Source organism: Durotheca rogersii (genome assembly GCF_024521655.1).
Source record: "Durotheca rogersii strain YMJ 92031201 chromosome Unknown GGS23scaffold_5, whole genome shotgun sequence".
In the NCBI taxonomy this organism is placed as follows: domain Eukaryota; kingdom Fungi; phylum Ascomycota; class Sordariomycetes; order Xylariales; family Xylariaceae; genus Durotheca; species Durotheca rogersii.
Genome location: NW_026251236.1, coordinates 884,691 through 900,564, shown reverse-complemented (window position 1 = coordinate 900,564; position 15,874 = coordinate 884,691). Strand labels below are relative to the sequence as shown.

The 15,874-nt window shown below is 53.5% G+C and overlaps 4 protein-coding genes across 4 annotated transcripts; 1 reads left to right on the top strand and 3 right to left on the bottom strand.

Moving 5' to 3' along the window:
- Positions 1-1,302: 1,302 nt before the first annotated feature.
- GGS23DRAFT_412999 (uncharacterized protein) lies at positions 1,303-2,832 on the bottom strand. Its single transcript, XM_051513690.1, has 5 exons — positions 2,579-2,832; positions 2,133-2,493; positions 1,937-2,054; positions 1,810-1,874; positions 1,303-1,758 (listed from the first exon to the last, which is right to left on the bottom strand). Exons 1-5 carry the CDS (start codon positions 2,735-2,737, stop codon positions 1,340-1,342), a joined length of 1,122 nt encoding a protein of 373 aa, XP_051373886.1. The 5' UTR covers positions 2,738-2,832; the 3' UTR covers positions 1,303-1,339.
- Positions 2,833-5,842: 3,010 nt separating this feature from the next.
- Positions 5,843-7,812, bottom strand: GGS23DRAFT_594721 (TRAPP trafficking subunit Trs65-domain-containing protein; the record flags this gene model as incomplete). The annotated part of the gene is made up of 2 exons (XM_051518208.1): positions 5,843-7,572; positions 7,635-7,812. 2 exons carry the CDS (start codon positions 7,810-7,812, stop codon positions 5,843-5,845), a joined length of 1,908 nt encoding a protein of 635 aa, XP_051373885.1.
- Positions 7,813-8,553: 741 nt separating this feature from the next.
- Positions 8,554-11,237, top strand: GGS23DRAFT_603815 (uncharacterized protein; the record flags this gene model as incomplete). Its single annotated transcript, XM_051519520.1, has 6 exons — positions 8,554-8,694; positions 8,752-8,900; positions 8,954-9,995; positions 10,061-10,177; positions 10,235-11,029; positions 11,088-11,237. The coding sequence occupies 6 exons, from the start codon at positions 8,554-8,556 to the stop codon at positions 11,235-11,237; spliced, it is 2,394 nt and encodes a 797-aa protein (XP_051373884.1).
- An 824-nt stretch (positions 11,238-12,061) lies between these two features.
- Positions 12,062-14,104, bottom strand: GGS23DRAFT_412951 (P-loop containing nucleoside triphosphate hydrolase protein). Its single transcript, XM_051513689.1, has 3 exons — positions 13,496-14,104; positions 12,786-13,441; positions 12,062-12,726 (listed from the first exon to the last, which is right to left on the bottom strand). The coding sequence occupies exons 1-3, from the start codon at positions 13,977-13,979 to the stop codon at positions 12,700-12,702; spliced, it is 1,167 nt and encodes a 388-aa protein (XP_051373883.1). The 5' UTR covers positions 13,980-14,104; the 3' UTR covers positions 12,062-12,699.
- Positions 14,105-15,874: the final 1,770 nt, after the last annotated feature.

Genomic DNA, 15,874 nt, shown 5'->3' with positions numbered 1-15,874 from the left:
CCATCCAGCCCTTGGCGATCAATCCTCAGCCTGCACTATCATGCCTCTTCTAGGATCCACGAGTTGACACGCGAGAGCTCTTATTTACACAATACTTAGTTTCGGGTGGACTCTCAGCTAAAGATGACAAGAACATGATGCATGTTGCTGCCTCCGCTATTGAGGGAGGGCAAGTTCAGATGAAAATCTACCTGGTCGATCCAGAGTTATGGCTAGGTTGACGAGGACACCGGAGTTGAATCCTATCATGTTAACCCGGTTGCTGAACCTCGTCGCTTTATGGGATAACAGATCCCCCTTTGGTGTTGAGAGCGAGAACGCCAGCTCGACTCCGTACGCCAAGTAGTCTTACGTTCGGCTCGCCATCACGAGCATCCGCTGCCGTGGAACCTCTAGCCACCTCGCAGCCAGCCGGCAATACCGCGCAGCTAGCTGACTTCGTCTACCAGCTGGTGTCAAAGGGAAACAGGATACGCGAATCCATGGATAAGGAATGGGTGCCCGTAATAGTTGGTAATGTGTTTATTCGACGCGGTGCCAACATGGGCGAGTTATTAAGAGTTGACAGTTCGAAAGATGCTCGAGCGGTATCTCTCCGTCGCACCGCAATCACTTGAGAGGTGCAAGTGGCATTGCCTATAAGAGGTGCCGACCTGCCTCTCAGGATCATATTGTGTGCCCCGGCGCGAAACCGGCCGAAGTTGACGAGAGTCGCAAGCTGGAAGTGTATTCATATATTTGCCAATGCAGAGATGCCGCCTTCGTGCCTCGACTCATCATCCTTAAATATACTCTTCGTTATAAACTAGCTAGCTAGTTTCGTATTATTATACATCTATACTGTGTGCCTATTGTATAGTATATTAGATATGCCTTATCCGTATGATGCTGGAGGGAAGTAGGTACAGAAGCTTACAACTCCCTATTTGACCCATATGGCTTCCTCTACGAGAAGGCTTTTCATCATGGTAATAGGCTGGGAGGTATACGAGGCAAAATACGGGCCGGTAGGCGGTTCGAGTAGTTGTCTGTCGAGGGTAAACAGAGTCCGACTCTGCGATGAGTGTGAGGTATCGAAGTGCCTGATCATGAGTTCTCTCGATAGAAATAACCGCCTGTGTGAACTTCCCAATGCTTCGTCCCGGTGCCGCTATTTATGGGCAATTCACCGACTGCGGCCATCCACTGAATCGAGCCTGTATCCCTTTGACCGTCACAAAATTGGAGAGTATGTGTCATTCCAGTCGTCATATGAGCCTCATTAAAAAGGAAACACCTTTCTATTCTTAAACGAACACTTGAAGGTCTTCTCCATCGCTAGGGTATACGCCGTTATCGATCAAGCCGGACTCCTGCCCATGCATTCCATCTCATACCACTGCTCGCTCTCATTGTCACTCCGCTCGTGGTAGCTGAGCCGAACTTCCTGAGTCTGCAGTATCCTACCGGGCTCAACGTTGGCTGGCTCGCGCACGGCATCGAGTATGCTCTTGTCGCTGCCCGCATCGTCGTGGGGATCGTGCTTGTCTTTTCGAGGACCGATCTTGGTCACGACGCTGCTCGGACACAGTCCCTTGGGAGTACTCTTCGTGCGGCTTTGCGTCTGGCTCTTCAATCCGGATTTACTGTTACTAAGGTGGTGGCGGTCGACGGATGACGATATCCCTTTGATGAGGGCGCGCAAGACCGGGATCGACGCCGCGATAATCGTAACCGACGGCTCGGCCGCGTACCATATAACCAACGTCGTTCCTCTGGCTTAATAGGAGGTCAGCCCACCCAATGACTTAAGGATGATGAAGCACTTACTCGAGAACGTCCCGACCGCGAGGAGGGGCAAGTATACACATCTCAAAATGGCGGTTATCCCAGCACTGCGTAATAGGTGTTGGTAAGTGAACAGTTCCCGAATGGGCAAGGGGTGGTCGGTTCATACATTATACCGCAACTCATCGCGATCGCAACGCCGAGCTTCTCTTTCGTTCTCATCCGAAGGTGCATGATCAAGAACCAAGGGATGATGGCAAAAGAGAAGTCTACAAAAGCCGAGTACGCTGTGGGTGAGGGGTTAGCAGACCCGACGATGACGATGACCCAGGAGACACGGATCCCGTAGCTTGAGCCTATCTTACCTCCAGCGAAGATGCCATAGCGGATGTATGTCATGGTGCTCCAACAGCCGGGCCCCTTAATCCACGAATACACTTCCGGCTCGCACTTCAAGAAGGCGAATATGATGTAGAGGAAAACGGCCAGGTTCATCGTAACGGTTAGAAATAGGATAAGCTGCTTCACCAGACCCTCCGTGATTCTCAACAGCGTGACTCCGAACGAGGTCTTGCTCAGCACGGCGGCGAGCGCGAAGAAGACATTCTGCACCACCCCGTGAATCTGGAGCCGGAGTGCGTCTGCTGGCGTCTGAGGCCCGGCCATGCTCGCGAAGCCTAACTTTATCGAGGCGGTGATGAAACTGACGGCGATAACGAGGCACAGCTATAGCACGTCAGACACATATTGAGATAGAAAGGAGGAGGAGGAGGGAGGGGAGGTTAGGGGCCGTGTTTGTTTCTCAACTCACCCAAGCGAATATTAGAATGTGATCGTCCCACCACAATCCCCGATGACGACTGAACTTGCAATATACCCGCAGGGTAAGAATTATCCCTGCCAACGCTGTCAACGTCCAGTTGACGGCGTTCATCATCGGCCCTAGGGTATAATACTGCCCTTCTGCCATTTTGTCGGTGGTGACCTCGGGAACGAGGCCAGGTCTGGCATAAGGTTTGGGCCAACGAGACGACAATAAGATCGAGATCCGGGGCAAGCCAGGACAAGATCAACCGAGAGGGGCGCGTGGTCTATATATGAATGCGTATCATTAGGCCACGAGGAACCCGGCCGTCACGCCGCCGAACTTTGGAAGCGTAGATGGGAACTAGGGCAGGCCCATCGACACTAACCAACTCGTCACGCCACAGCTCTACTAGTCTTGCACAGCTACAAGTCGTAGTAGGTTATACTAAGCCACGAAGAGACTCCGGGTGGCAACCTGGTGTGATCCAGGCTGACGGTAATCCGTGGGCCGATTATTCGCATGTGCCTGAACGGCGCCCCTGGACATACTATTGGGTCTGCCGGTCTTCTCTTCCACCACGTACCTACGAGTTGCGCCCAATGTGCACTTCCTATGTCTGTGTTATGGCCCCTTTGCTGCCAATCGACTAGGCCTTCCCCCCGTCCGTATCATCTCTCGCGCGATACATACCGCCCATACTCCCCAGCGGTCGAAGCCCTTCGCAACCAATCCTCCCAACCTCTGGCTGCTTCTAGCGACCGCCCGCTGGAAGCCCATCGACACCAGTGAGGGCTAGGTCTGGTGTAACACCCCCCCCCCCCTCTCTTCTTCGGTGGAGGCTGAGAGGGGAGCAAGCATCCGATTAACGAAGCTAGTTAGGACTGGTGTAAGGTCGAGAGACTTCCTGGGCTACCCCTAGCGAATCGTCTTCAAAATCCGGGGCCAGTATCTCGTTCCTCGGCCTGTGCGCATTCGACCGCGGAAGGGCTTGCCTATGTAGGGGCATGTTCGCGAACGGGCTCTTCCTGGGGGGGACGGGCGTCTCCTGGCTAGATCTCAGCCCTCCTGCCTGGTTGGCGTGCTGGCCCCACCAACGGAAGAGAAGAAGACCGGCGGCGTCGCAAGAGGCGTCCCGAAGGCAATCCGCGTTCCGCGTCCCACTAGAGAGGATTAGGGTAGAGCCTGCTACCCAATACGATGGACTGGGCACGCGACGAGAAACATGGATATGCCTGGCTGTGGCTCCTCAGGTATGTACCCAGATACACATAGGATATGGTGTTCGTGTCCTAGAGCGAGTATTTATCTAGTCGCTTTGCGTAGGGCTGCTTAACGTGTGGGTAGGTAGGTACTCCGTCTTCTACTCTCTGCCGAGTTCCACTCGTCTTAGCGTAGCCGATCATCTGGGCGCGCGTGTGGTGAGGGGGGGCTTAGCTGGAGTGCGACGAAGTGAGTGGGTATGTCGCGAGTCCTTAGTTGCTAGTATTTACTGGGTATACCTACCTACTGATTTCGCACTTCTGGCCCATTCCGCGTTGACTGGACGCGGGTAGCCGTCTATCGAGACCGTCTTATCGTGACGGTGTCCGGTCTGGTAGGCTTCTCGCCACGATACCTTGCTTGGCTGTATAGAGCTGTCCGTCTATTCTTGGAACAAGCGGGACCGGCGTTGTATGCTTCGCAAACGATAAGCTCAGATCGTGAAAACATCGACCAGCGGGCCGGCGCGGACGTTCAATAGGCCCGCTCGCCCGGCGAACACGCGGACACGCGACGCCTGGAGTTTGGGGTGCGATGAGAATTCTCCGCCACACGCCATCCATGCCGTTGCTTAGTAGCACTCGTATCGCATAGGCGGGTTTACCTGTGCACCTACCTAGCATTTGCATTGCTCTCGCGCCAGAGTAGAAGGGAAGCCCATTGCGGGCAACATTAGTTGATATACGTCGAAACACTTCGCTATGCTCTGCGCTTCTCCGTTGCCTACGTTTTTATTGTATAAGCATAGATAAGAAAACTCCGTAGGTAATTAGATAAGGCCTCACGTTTTATCACTATCCCTCGGATGGGATTACATTATGCAACCAGGATCTATGGTGCCTGAGTGTATCTTACAAACACACACCTGCACACACATGTAGGGGTAATGTCAGGTATCATCATCACCCTCTACCTACCATGCTACAATCCAAAGACGCGGCCCAGGCTCCGGAGCATATCTCGGGCGTTCAGCATATGCTGACGGATGAAGACTTCTCGACAATGACGGCAAGCTAGCGCCGTCTCGCCTCGAAGGCCGCCGCAAGTCTCTAAGGCACCGAAGCCTGAGTTTCCAAGCCCGCAAGATCGCCACCGCTAGCTGACTCGGAAACACGCCATCACCCAGGGCTTCTTGTCTCTTATGATGGGGAAATTTACATTGTGCTTATCCCCTCCCCCTTACGGCTACACACTCTGTCGCGTGTTTCCCGATCAGCCCTCGGAAGATCCCCCCGGGCGACAGGGAGTGAGCGGCTGAGCGTTAGGCGTGGGCTCGCTACCAAGCCAGGGCTTGTCTACTACACGTATACATACTTGACGAGGAGACGAGGGGGGCCTCGCATAGTGCGATTTTGAGTTGGCTCCTATTTAAGTCTCGAACGAAAATGTACCAGGTTGGTCGTGTGCCCTCGAAATATTCGCCGGGTCGCCTACTCTTTTGTCTTCCCAACTTTGCAGGTCGGTTTTTCCAGGGACTCGAGCATTGGCTCACACTCTCCATCATTCATTGCCTACCTAGGTACCTACCTACCTAACAACCCGACGTCGTGTAGCCGCGAGCACCTCGGCAGAACACTCTTCGTTGGGCACGATGTCGCGGCGTCTAATGGGTGAACGACCAACTGCCTAGCATTTGCAGCGTGCGAGTGCTCTCCTCTCCTTCTCTCGTTATTTCTGTGCGTGTGCTTGGACCTGAGACTTTTTCCGCCACAACCGTTGTATAGTAGAGAGCTAGCACGAATAGTGTAGTCTGAAACCTATATATGCGAGAGAGAGGCCCGTTGTGACCTCATAAAGGAGGTTCGAGAACCTCGCTCGCTTGACTGGTGTTAGGACTACGGGAAATCAGCGAGCATCTGGCTCGGCGCTAAAGCTAACGTGGTTCGTCGCCGCCACGTCGGGTGTCACGCGTTGATTATAGAGTATCTGGCAACATATTCAGATACCCTGTATGAATATCCAGGCATCTAGAGAGAGTACATAGCATGGCCATGGGACGGTACAGGGCTAGGCCACAGCTATGGCTTTTTCCTGGATGACGACGGTCGGCAACTCCCTGATATCGACGTGTTCGTTGTTGGCGAGGTCGATAACCCGGACCGCCTCCACATTTGCAATCCCCACTTTGAGGGCCAAGAACTTAAGCTCGACAACATGACACGCCCCGGGCGCGAGCGGACCAACTCTCACGTCCGCGCTGAGACACACGACTTCCGCGCTGTCGACGATGCTGCTATGTTGCATCGCGTGGACGACGTTCTCGTCGAGAACCGCGTCTGCCACGTTCCGGTCCCTCGACGTCTTCGGCGCCTGGGACTGACCATGGAGAGCTTCTGGCAATCTCGAAATTGAGGGGGGTCGGTTAACTCGTGATTCGTTGCGCCGCCGCTTCGGAATGACCACTATCGCTAGCTTCCTCGGGGTCGTCGACGATACCAGGGACCGATTAACGACAAATACACTCCAGACGAATTCGTCCCCCGCATAGATCTTCTGGCTCGGGGGCGGGGCGGTAAAAGTCATGGTAATGCCTACATCGGGTGCGGCAACCTCGGTTCGCGACGTCGCAGCTTCGAGCAAGGGTAACGAATCCGGTCGGGCAACGGATGGCGCCGTTAGAGATGTCGTGCTCTCGCCCCCGATAGAGAGTTGGCTAGGGCGGTGGGAGCGCTTGATAGGTTGCAAAGTTGTGCCGTAACCAGGGTTGACCGGCGCGGTGAAGTCGACCGAAGTAGTCCACGCCATATTCAAATGAGGCTGACAGGTTCCCAGGCGTACGAGAGCTGTTGCAGAGATTACAATACCGAGGTCGCGCACGACATTTCTTGATGTCACGTTGGCTTCGTTTGCAGAGATGCGGTACAAGAATGTGACGTGGTCGTGCGCGACGCAAGAAACTGGGAGTGGCATCCCGGCCTGGCCTGTCAGATCCTCTACCAGGGCGTCCGCGACCGAGAGCGATATCTTGTCGAGTACGATCTCACAGTCGAAGAAGGGGGTGAAGTCGACCTCGAGTATCGCGAGAATCGTCGCCGCCGATGGGGAGTCGTTGAGATGCGTAAAGCGTATGCGTGAGTGCGCGGTGGGATATATATGTTGAGATAATTTGGACAACGACTTGATCGACTGAAGGGCGTCCTTCACCCGCTGCGTAGCTGGCACGACACGGGAGACCCGTAGGGCGGATAACTGAGGCTTGATCCCGTTCATAGCAGGGTCGCTTCCAAAGGACTCCAGAAGATTGAGCCCCGATGCTATACCACTCGGTAGGTAACCGTCCCGAGGCTCGTCAAGTTGAGACGAGTCAGCCGATTTTAAACCCGCCGTGGCAGTGAAGACGACTGAGGGGCTTTGAAGTCTCATCCTAGGCCGGCCGAGAAAGACCGGGAGTTTCCAGACAGCAACGGCAAAATGCCTGTACGTCTCTTGGCCCTCCCCTTTGCCTTCCTGTTGCCCTTCTCCTTCGCCACTGCCGTCGCCACTGCCGTCGCCATTACTATCGCCTCCACCATTCCAGGCGGGGCCGCGTGAAGAGCCGAACAGTATGGTGGGATGATTCATGTCGTCTACGGCACCGGTATAAACAAGTTCAGAAGCGGGTTGGCCATCGCGATCCAGTGCGCCGCCGTTGACGATGTGCGCTTCGAGAGATATGACTAGACTCCGAAGAGAGGCACCTAGACTATCCTCCTCGGCATTGGGGCATTGGAGAACGAAGTAGACATCGACGGATTCATCTGGGGTCTAATAATGAGCACGGTGAGAAATGGGCTTCCTGGAGAGTGTTGTAATTACTTACCAAAGAAGAGAGGCTCCCGCCGCTCTACTGAGGCGAACGGCTCTCGGTGTTCCTTGAGGTCATTTTCGAACGCCTCTTCGATGCGAAATGTAGTAGCAAGGGGTATGAAATAGCTGAGGCTTGAATCGTCGAAGTCGAGCCCCGGGGGGGAGCTGGTGTAAATCGATGGATCAGACATTCTCCGCATACGCCTCTATTACAAGCAGACCATAGTCACGTTAATCTATCGTAGTTAGGCGTCGTATTTTGGAGTCAACGGGCATCTCTCTCGCTCTCGCTCTCTCTCTCGGAGCCTGTCGCTTTGGTATGGTACATTAGGTAGCGGGTACCGGGAGGTGGGAAGTCGACAGGTACTGTAACTAGGTTCACGAGGGGATGGGATTGGGAATAGGAATAGGAAAGAGAGAATTCGGGCTACTGGCTAGGCCCCTCTCCTTCAGGTAGGCGAAGAGCAGTTGCTTAGTCACGCCATAGATTCGCATATTGCAATAGGCAACATACCTCCTAATCTAGGTTAGTATGCATGTATATGGTATATACCTCTACTTACTACTTTGGGTACCTCTACACAGTACCTTCTTCCTATAAATCTACTATGAACAAGAAGGTATCTAAGTATCGACACAGTACCTGTAGGTACCTGCCTACCAATTGGTGCCATCCTATCCATTAAATTTTCGATTCGCAGCTCTATCCTCCATCCATTCCGCCTACTGAACCTCATCTTCGCATACCTACCTTCGTCCACACCCTCCGTCAACAACTAGCCCCTGAAGGGTACCCAGGAAGGCTTCGTGTCGGAATCATCGTCCTCCCCTTTGTATTCCATCGACTCTTTACCGGCGAACGTATTTTCCGCTAGCCCAGAATCTCCCTGTATACATCCCGCCAAGTCCACGCACGTAGAGCTTTCGTGACGATGAACGGAGTCAACGGCCACTATGGCCAGCTAAATCCTTGGCAGGAATACAAGAGCCCCGATGGGCGCGTGTATTACCACCATGCCATCACGAAAGCGACGCAGTGGACCAAGCCGGAGGAGCTGATGACGCCTGCTGAGGTTTGTTATGCCTGGCCATTGATCGTCGTGTCGCCGCGAGCTAACTGATAGCCGTAGCGCGCTCTCGCGAACCAACCTTGGAAAGAGTACACCGCCGAAGGTGGCCGCAAGTATTGGTATAATACCGAAACGAAGCAAAGCTCCTGGGAGATGCCCGAGGTATACAGGACAGCATTGGGTCATGAAGCGACGCCCACCACGCCCGCGTAAGGACCTGCATCCCAGCGCCTTCTCCATCATTGTTACTAACTTGGGACAGTTCGGCTGCTGCACCTTTTACCTCTGGTGGCGCGTATCCCGGTCCGGGCTATGATCACCACCGTGACCATCGAGAGAGCCTACCAGAATCGCGTCAACTGACACACGGAAGTGACCTCCGTGCCCAAGCCTTCGTCCCTGCGAACAACGAGCCTGAATATGCGACGCCCGAGGAGGCGGAGGCCGCTTTCACGAAGCTGCTGCGCCGCAGCGGCGTCCAGCCCGACTGGACTTGGGAGCAGACTATGCGAGTTACGATCAAGGATCCCCAATATCGCGCCATCAAGGACCCCAAGGATAGGAAGGCTGCCTTTGAGAAGTATTGCCAAGACATGATCATCCAAGACAAGGAACGCGCAAAGGACAGGCTGACAAAGCTGCGTGCTGATTTTGCTACTATGCTCAAGAGTCACCCCGAGATCAAGCATTACACGCGTTGGAAGACGGCTCGCCCCATTATGGAGGGCGAGACCATTTTCCGTTCCACCAGTGACGAGGAGGAGCGACGTCAGCTTTTCGAGGACTACGTGGCGGAACTCAAAAAAGTCCACGTTGAAAGCCAGGCCAGCCTCCGGAAGAGCGCTATGGATGGCCTCATCGACCTCCTGCCAAAGCTGAATCTCGAGCCCTATACACGTTGGTCTGAAGCTCAAAACGTCCTTAAAGCAACCGCCCCTTTCCAGAATGATGATAAATACAAGGCCCTCACTAACTTTGATATTCTCACCGCTTTCCAAAATCATATCAAGTCCTTGGAACGGAGTTTCAATGAGACACGGCAGAACCAGAGAAATAAGAAGCTTCGTGTCGAGCGGAAGCGCCGAGATGCCTATATCGACTTGCTCCAGGAGCTCCGGAGGGCCGGCAAAATCAAGGCAGGCGCGAGATGGAGCCAGGTCTATCCCTTGCTCGAGAATGACGACCGATTTAAATCTATTTGCGGCCAAGCCGGGTCGAGCCCCCTTGATTTGTTCTGGGATATCGTCGAAGAAGAGGAGCGCGCCCTACGCACGACCAGGAACGACGTACTTGATGTCATGGACGTAAGTTCTCTCTCCAGTCAGGCCCATCCTGGCTGCGCGAGCTGGCTGGCTAATTTGCGTCGTAGGATAACCGATTTGAGTTCACCCCCAAGACTACCTTTGAGGAGTTTTCTACTGCGTTGAAGAGTGATCGACGCACTGCTAACATTGACGGTGATATATTAACGCTGATCTTTGAACGGGTATGTCTAACGCGCTAGTTATCTTTCGGTGATAACAGGTGCTGACATCTTGAGAAGCTTCAGGAGAAGAAGTCAAAACGGTCCGATGAGGACAGGCACTCCGAGCGCCAGCAGAGGAGAGCCATCGACGACCTTCGTTCTTTCATCAAGCATATGGATCCACCTGTTGCTGCTGAGGATACCTGGGAGAAAGTTCGACCCCGTCTTGCTCGTGCAGCGGAATTCCAGGCCGTTAAATCTGAGGACGCCCGTCGTGGCGCGTTTGAGAAAGTCTTGCGACGAGTACGTGACCGAGAGGAGGAAGATAGAGATCGTCATAAACGTCGTGATCGATCTCCTGATCGTGGTACGTATCGAGATAAAGACAGAGCAGACCGATCTCACCGCAGTGAACGAGCCCGGCCCTCGCGCCATAGTCGTAGCCCAGAACCGGATGCATACGAAGCCGATCGCCGGAAGGCTATTGCCGAGCGCGAGAAAAATTACCGTAAGTCGAGTATGGCTGAGAGTTTGCTGTCTGACCGTCGTCCGTCGGACACGTATCGAGACCGCGACGTCCGCGAGCGGGATCGTGAGCGGGATCGTGAACGGGATCGCGAGCGGGATCGGGATCGGGATCGAGATCGCGGGGAAAGGGATTTTCCGCCTCGATCTCGGCGTGATGAAGCGCCGAGCCATTATGAGCGGGAGAGACGAGACCGCGAGGAGGAACGTGAACGGATGTACCGACGTCGCGTTGAAAGGGCCCCAGTTGAGGAGCTGCCTTACGGTGACGAGCGCCCGACCTCGTCTCGCCGCCGCAGGGCGGACGACGACGACGATCTAGAACGCCGTGACTCTAGAGACTCGAAGGTAGGAGTTTTTTTTTTCATGTCCGTCAATCGATGCACATCATTAACAAAAGCTACAGAGATTGAGAAGAGAGAGAACACCGCGTGAGCGTTCCCCCCATCGTGAGACTCGTCACAGAACTAGGACACCACCAGTAGTTCAACCACCTCCCAAGGAGGATCCTGGTGTTCATTCAGGAAGCGAAGAGGGTGAGATCGAAGAAGACTAGCAACCCAACTAGCCTACGCAGCATTCCTATTCATATTCCTCTCGCCCCACGGTTCGCGCAGCAGATTGTCTTCTCAACCGGAGGACCGTGTTTCTCTATTCTCGCCGTTGGCTTCTTCCCAAACCATACAAGATCGTCCACTAAGAGCCTCTATCTTAGCTGGAGATGGGGTGGCCTCTTCCGACCGGTCATCACGGTGTAGGGCCGTAGGCCGTACATGAATCGTTTTTATCTCCAACCATGGAGCTGCTGCAATATTGCAAAGTATGTGCGTCAACCTCCGACTACGTTCATCATGGAGCTAGATGACTCGGCACGGCTTGGTAGCAGCTCAGATCCATATTGCTATACGTCTCGTTCGCCCTCCGAAGACAACGGTCCTCCTCCTCCCCAATCCACTTCCTCCAGCCGACAGCGACAACCACCGGAAAGGAAACCGTCATCATTCATCCCCTGTATGTTTTTGCTGAAGACACCGAATTTGTCATCATCCCCCTTTTTTTTTTCTTCCTTTCTTTTTGGCTCCTTTTCCTCACGCACCAGGAGCTCTCTCACAGCAGTCGCAGGACCGCAGAAGGTTGTTGGAAAAGACAAAGAAGAGTTTGCTCGAGCGTTCAGCTCTTTCGCCGAGGAGCTCCGACGCTTGACGTCTTCCTAAGGAAAGAAAAGAAGGCTTTTCAACACGGTGTGTATCATCTCTATATATAGCGTCCCGATGGAAAGGAGGGGGGAAAAGATAGGAAACTGAAACAAGTATAAAAGAAGGATCATGGTTAATGGATAGGTACCTAGATAAATACACGTTTTGGTAACCTAATAGTGACCTCGCTGCTCGAACACGTGTGGACTTATGGTCAATTGGCCCGCCTCTCTGCCTAATATTGATTGTGTACCTAGTTACGCATTGAAGGTCGAGGTCTAGACTGCATCTCGTTCGCGATTGTAAACATGGCGTAGGTTCTGACAAATGCGTCCACGATATAATGCTGCCGTCGCCCTCGCGCAACAATGCCAGGGGAGAACCGCGGGCTAGCTACCTAGCTACTTCGAGCCGAATCTCCTACTCTCTACGGCCTTGCTGCAAAGCTATACGTACCAACGACGTACGTCCTGCTGTCGCTGGACGACGGTAAGGACGGCAGTCACCCACTTGGCCCATCCACCCCTCGATCTTCAGCGGCGACGCGACACCTTGAAATCCGCATTCTCTTTGCAAGGTTCCGGGATCCGCAAGACCGGGGGTAAACAGGGGATAGACTGCCGTCGCCGCGGCTAATCGTCTGGCTCTTCGCTGTCCTCCCCGCCATCCGCGTCGACGCCGGACGATTCGCGGGGGCTCCCGCCTCCCTTTCGAGAGGAGTAAGGCGTTTGCGCGCTTAGGACCTCAGTGTCCGGTGCTAGCGGGGCGCGTTGATAACCCTCAGGGACGTCGTTACGACCCTTATCACGTGGGGTGCCCGGTTCAGGAGCTGTCTTCCTCCAAGAAAAACTAAACACTCATTAGTAACGGAAGCCGCTGGCTAGAGAGAAATCATGGGTAAAACTCACGTAATTTCCGCTCAGTTTCTGTTCTTGGTCTAACTGACTGTTGAGCTTGTTAATACGGGGCCTGTAGTTCGTCGGGTCTCGTCGGAAGGTGACGTCCAAGTTCTTCAAGAAGCTGTTGCAGCCGGTGAGGAGAGACTCGGGCTTGTTCGCGTGGGCATCGATACCCGGCTTTCCGTCGAAGACAATGACACGGTCAGCCAGGTATGTAGCCATGATGAAATCGTGTTCTACGATGAACGCCGTCTTCTTGGCATGCATGATAAAACGCTTGATGACACGCGCAGCAATAATACGTTGCTCCGAGTCTAAGTAAGCCGACGGCTCATCGATCAGATAGATATCAGCTGGTAAGCCGAGGGCCATGACGATAGCCACACGCTGCAGTTCACCGCCTGACAAGTTTTTGACCTCCTGATCGATAAAATCGTCCAACTTGAGCGGTTTAACAACATCTGTTTGGAATTGCGGAGAGAGGAAGGCCTGCTTGATTCGCTTGAAGAATAATTGACGGACGGTGCCCTCAAATTTGGGAGTGATGGTCTGGGGCTTCAGGCTGATCCTCATTTCAGGGACTTTGTTGGCGCTATCGGGCTTGAGCGCGCCGGCTAGAAGCCTACAGAAAGTCGTCTTCCCAGTGCCGTTCTCACCCATCATAACTATAATCTCTGAATCGGTAAAATCTCCGCCATCGATGCGGAGTTTGAAGTTACCTAGAGCCTTCTCCATCTTGGGGTAGGCGAAGGCCCTCGCCTTATCAGCCTGGAAATCGTCGGCACCCTCGGAGATACGGAAGGTTAGAGATTCCTCACGGAACCGAAGATTCTCGGTAGGGATATGACCATCGAGGAAGATGTTGATGCCTTCGCGAACCGAGTGGGGGAGAGTCACCACGCCGTAGACGGCGGGTTTGCCGTAAAGAACGCAAATATAGTCGGAAAGGTAGTCGAGAACAGACAAGTCATGTTCGACAACGATGACGTAATTCTCCGGACTCAGGAGAGAGCGGATCATACGAGCCGCAGACAAACGCTGCTTGACGTCAAGATACGACGATGGCTCGTCGAACATATAGACGTCCGCTTTCTGGACACAAACTGTGCCGATGGCAAACCTCTGCAGCTCTCCACCCGATAGAAGGTTGACGTCACGGTCGAGAATATGACGAAGCTCCAGGGTGTCGAGCGCCTCATCCATGTTGTCTTTGGCTGCCCTGTGCTCGAGCAGGAATTTGACAGACTTATTGGGTGTCTTGACAGCTCGGGGGAGTTGATCCACGTACTGAGGCTTAACGACAGCCTTCAGGTCGTCTTCTAGAATCTTGGTGAAGTAGTCTGCGCGGCGTGTCAGCTGCGATCCAGACAAGGCCGTACACCAGGGAGATGGAGGCGCCGACTAACTCTGCAACTCAGATCCCCTAAAGTATTTGATGACATCTTCCCAATCGGGCGGGTTGTCGTACCTGCCCAGGTTAGGCTTGAGCTTGCCGCTGAGAATCTTCAATGCTGTGCTCTTCCCGATACCGTTGGTCCCGACAAGACCTAGGACCTGACCGGGCCTTGGCGTAGGCAACCGATGGAGCTTGAAGCTATTCGCCGAATAGCGGTGGGTAACCTGGGTCTCGAGGTTGGTGGGCAGGTTGATGATGGTAATCGCGTCGAATGGGCACTTCTTGGGACAGATACCACAACCAATGCAAAGACTCTCCGAGATGAATGCTATTTTGGAGTCTGGGTTGACTTCGATGCAGAGCTTCCCGCTGCGAACCACCTGCGAAATCACATATGAGCTGGAGAAAGCCAAGGGATTGCAGACGTCGAGGGAGAGGGGCCATAGAGAACTAGCATTCTTCTCCGGAGAGAGGTTAATATCAAATAATGCCTTACCGGGCATGACCTCTTACACTCCTGGCGGCATTTCTAGAGATTGTAAGCATCGTCGTAGTAGCACGTCCTCCTGGAGGGGAGCCCCTAGTGGATCTGCAAATACCTTGGGCTTGCACTGCAGAGCAAGGGGAGGTTAGCCATAAACACACGAGTCGCATAGACAAAGCTAAGAAGAGGTTGGCAGGCGTACCTTATCGTCATTCACAATGGCGATACTGGGTCGAGAAGTTAGCATACACTATATAGTAAGAAGGGCAGATTTTGAAGTAGGATGCCAGGTTGCAGCATACCGGGTAAGCTTGGTGGCCATGGCTGGATGGAGGTAGGCAGTCGCCTGCTTCGAAGATGGTCACTAGGATGGCCGGGGAGCAGGAGGGCGATTCGAATACGGTAGGCTTCGAAGGAAAGAATCGCGGGAACAGAAACGGCAAGGAAAAGAAGGAGGTGGAGGGTAGGATGGAATGACGATGACTTGCGCTGTGGCAGAAAGAAGTCGAAGATGGTGGGGGGGGGATCAAAAATTAGGGTAGGGGGAGGCGAGGAGGGGCGAATGGGGATGGGGCTTACCTTAGCAAGGGTAGCAGCCACTGCGAAGGGCTATAAAACGTGAAAAATTATGAACTAGAGACTTTTGATTGGGCGATTTCGGCAAGCGGGTTAGAAGTTCTGCCATTGATGTAGTATATCCATATATCACCTAGAGGCAGGCTGCTTGCATACCTACGTTTTTACTGCATACCTACGCGTATGTATATTGGACGTATAGGCGGTAGACATCCCTGCCCCTTTCTGTGCCTCTGAGGAGGGTTAGGTATATACCTCCTATCCTTACTGCGTTCCATGGTACCTGTCTGGGGGAGGTAGGTAGATCAGTAGGTTGCTTAACGGAGGATAGGTTCGATTCCTAATAGCGCTACTTGGTAGTCATCGTTGTTTAGCTCATCTTAGGTACCTATACGTGGGTATCCAAAATAAGGCATGTTGGCAATCGGGCAGGTCCCTAAGGTCTATATATGAGTACCTACCTCCTACCTACTTAGGTACCTAGGTAGGTAGGTACCTGTAAGAGGGAGGTAGATACCCGGTAACAGGTTGTAATGCAATGCTACCTCGGGTACTACAGGTTGGTCCAGATCAGTAGGTTACTTAACGAAGGATAGGTTCGATTCCTAACAGCGCTACCTACTTGGTAGTCTTCGCTACTTA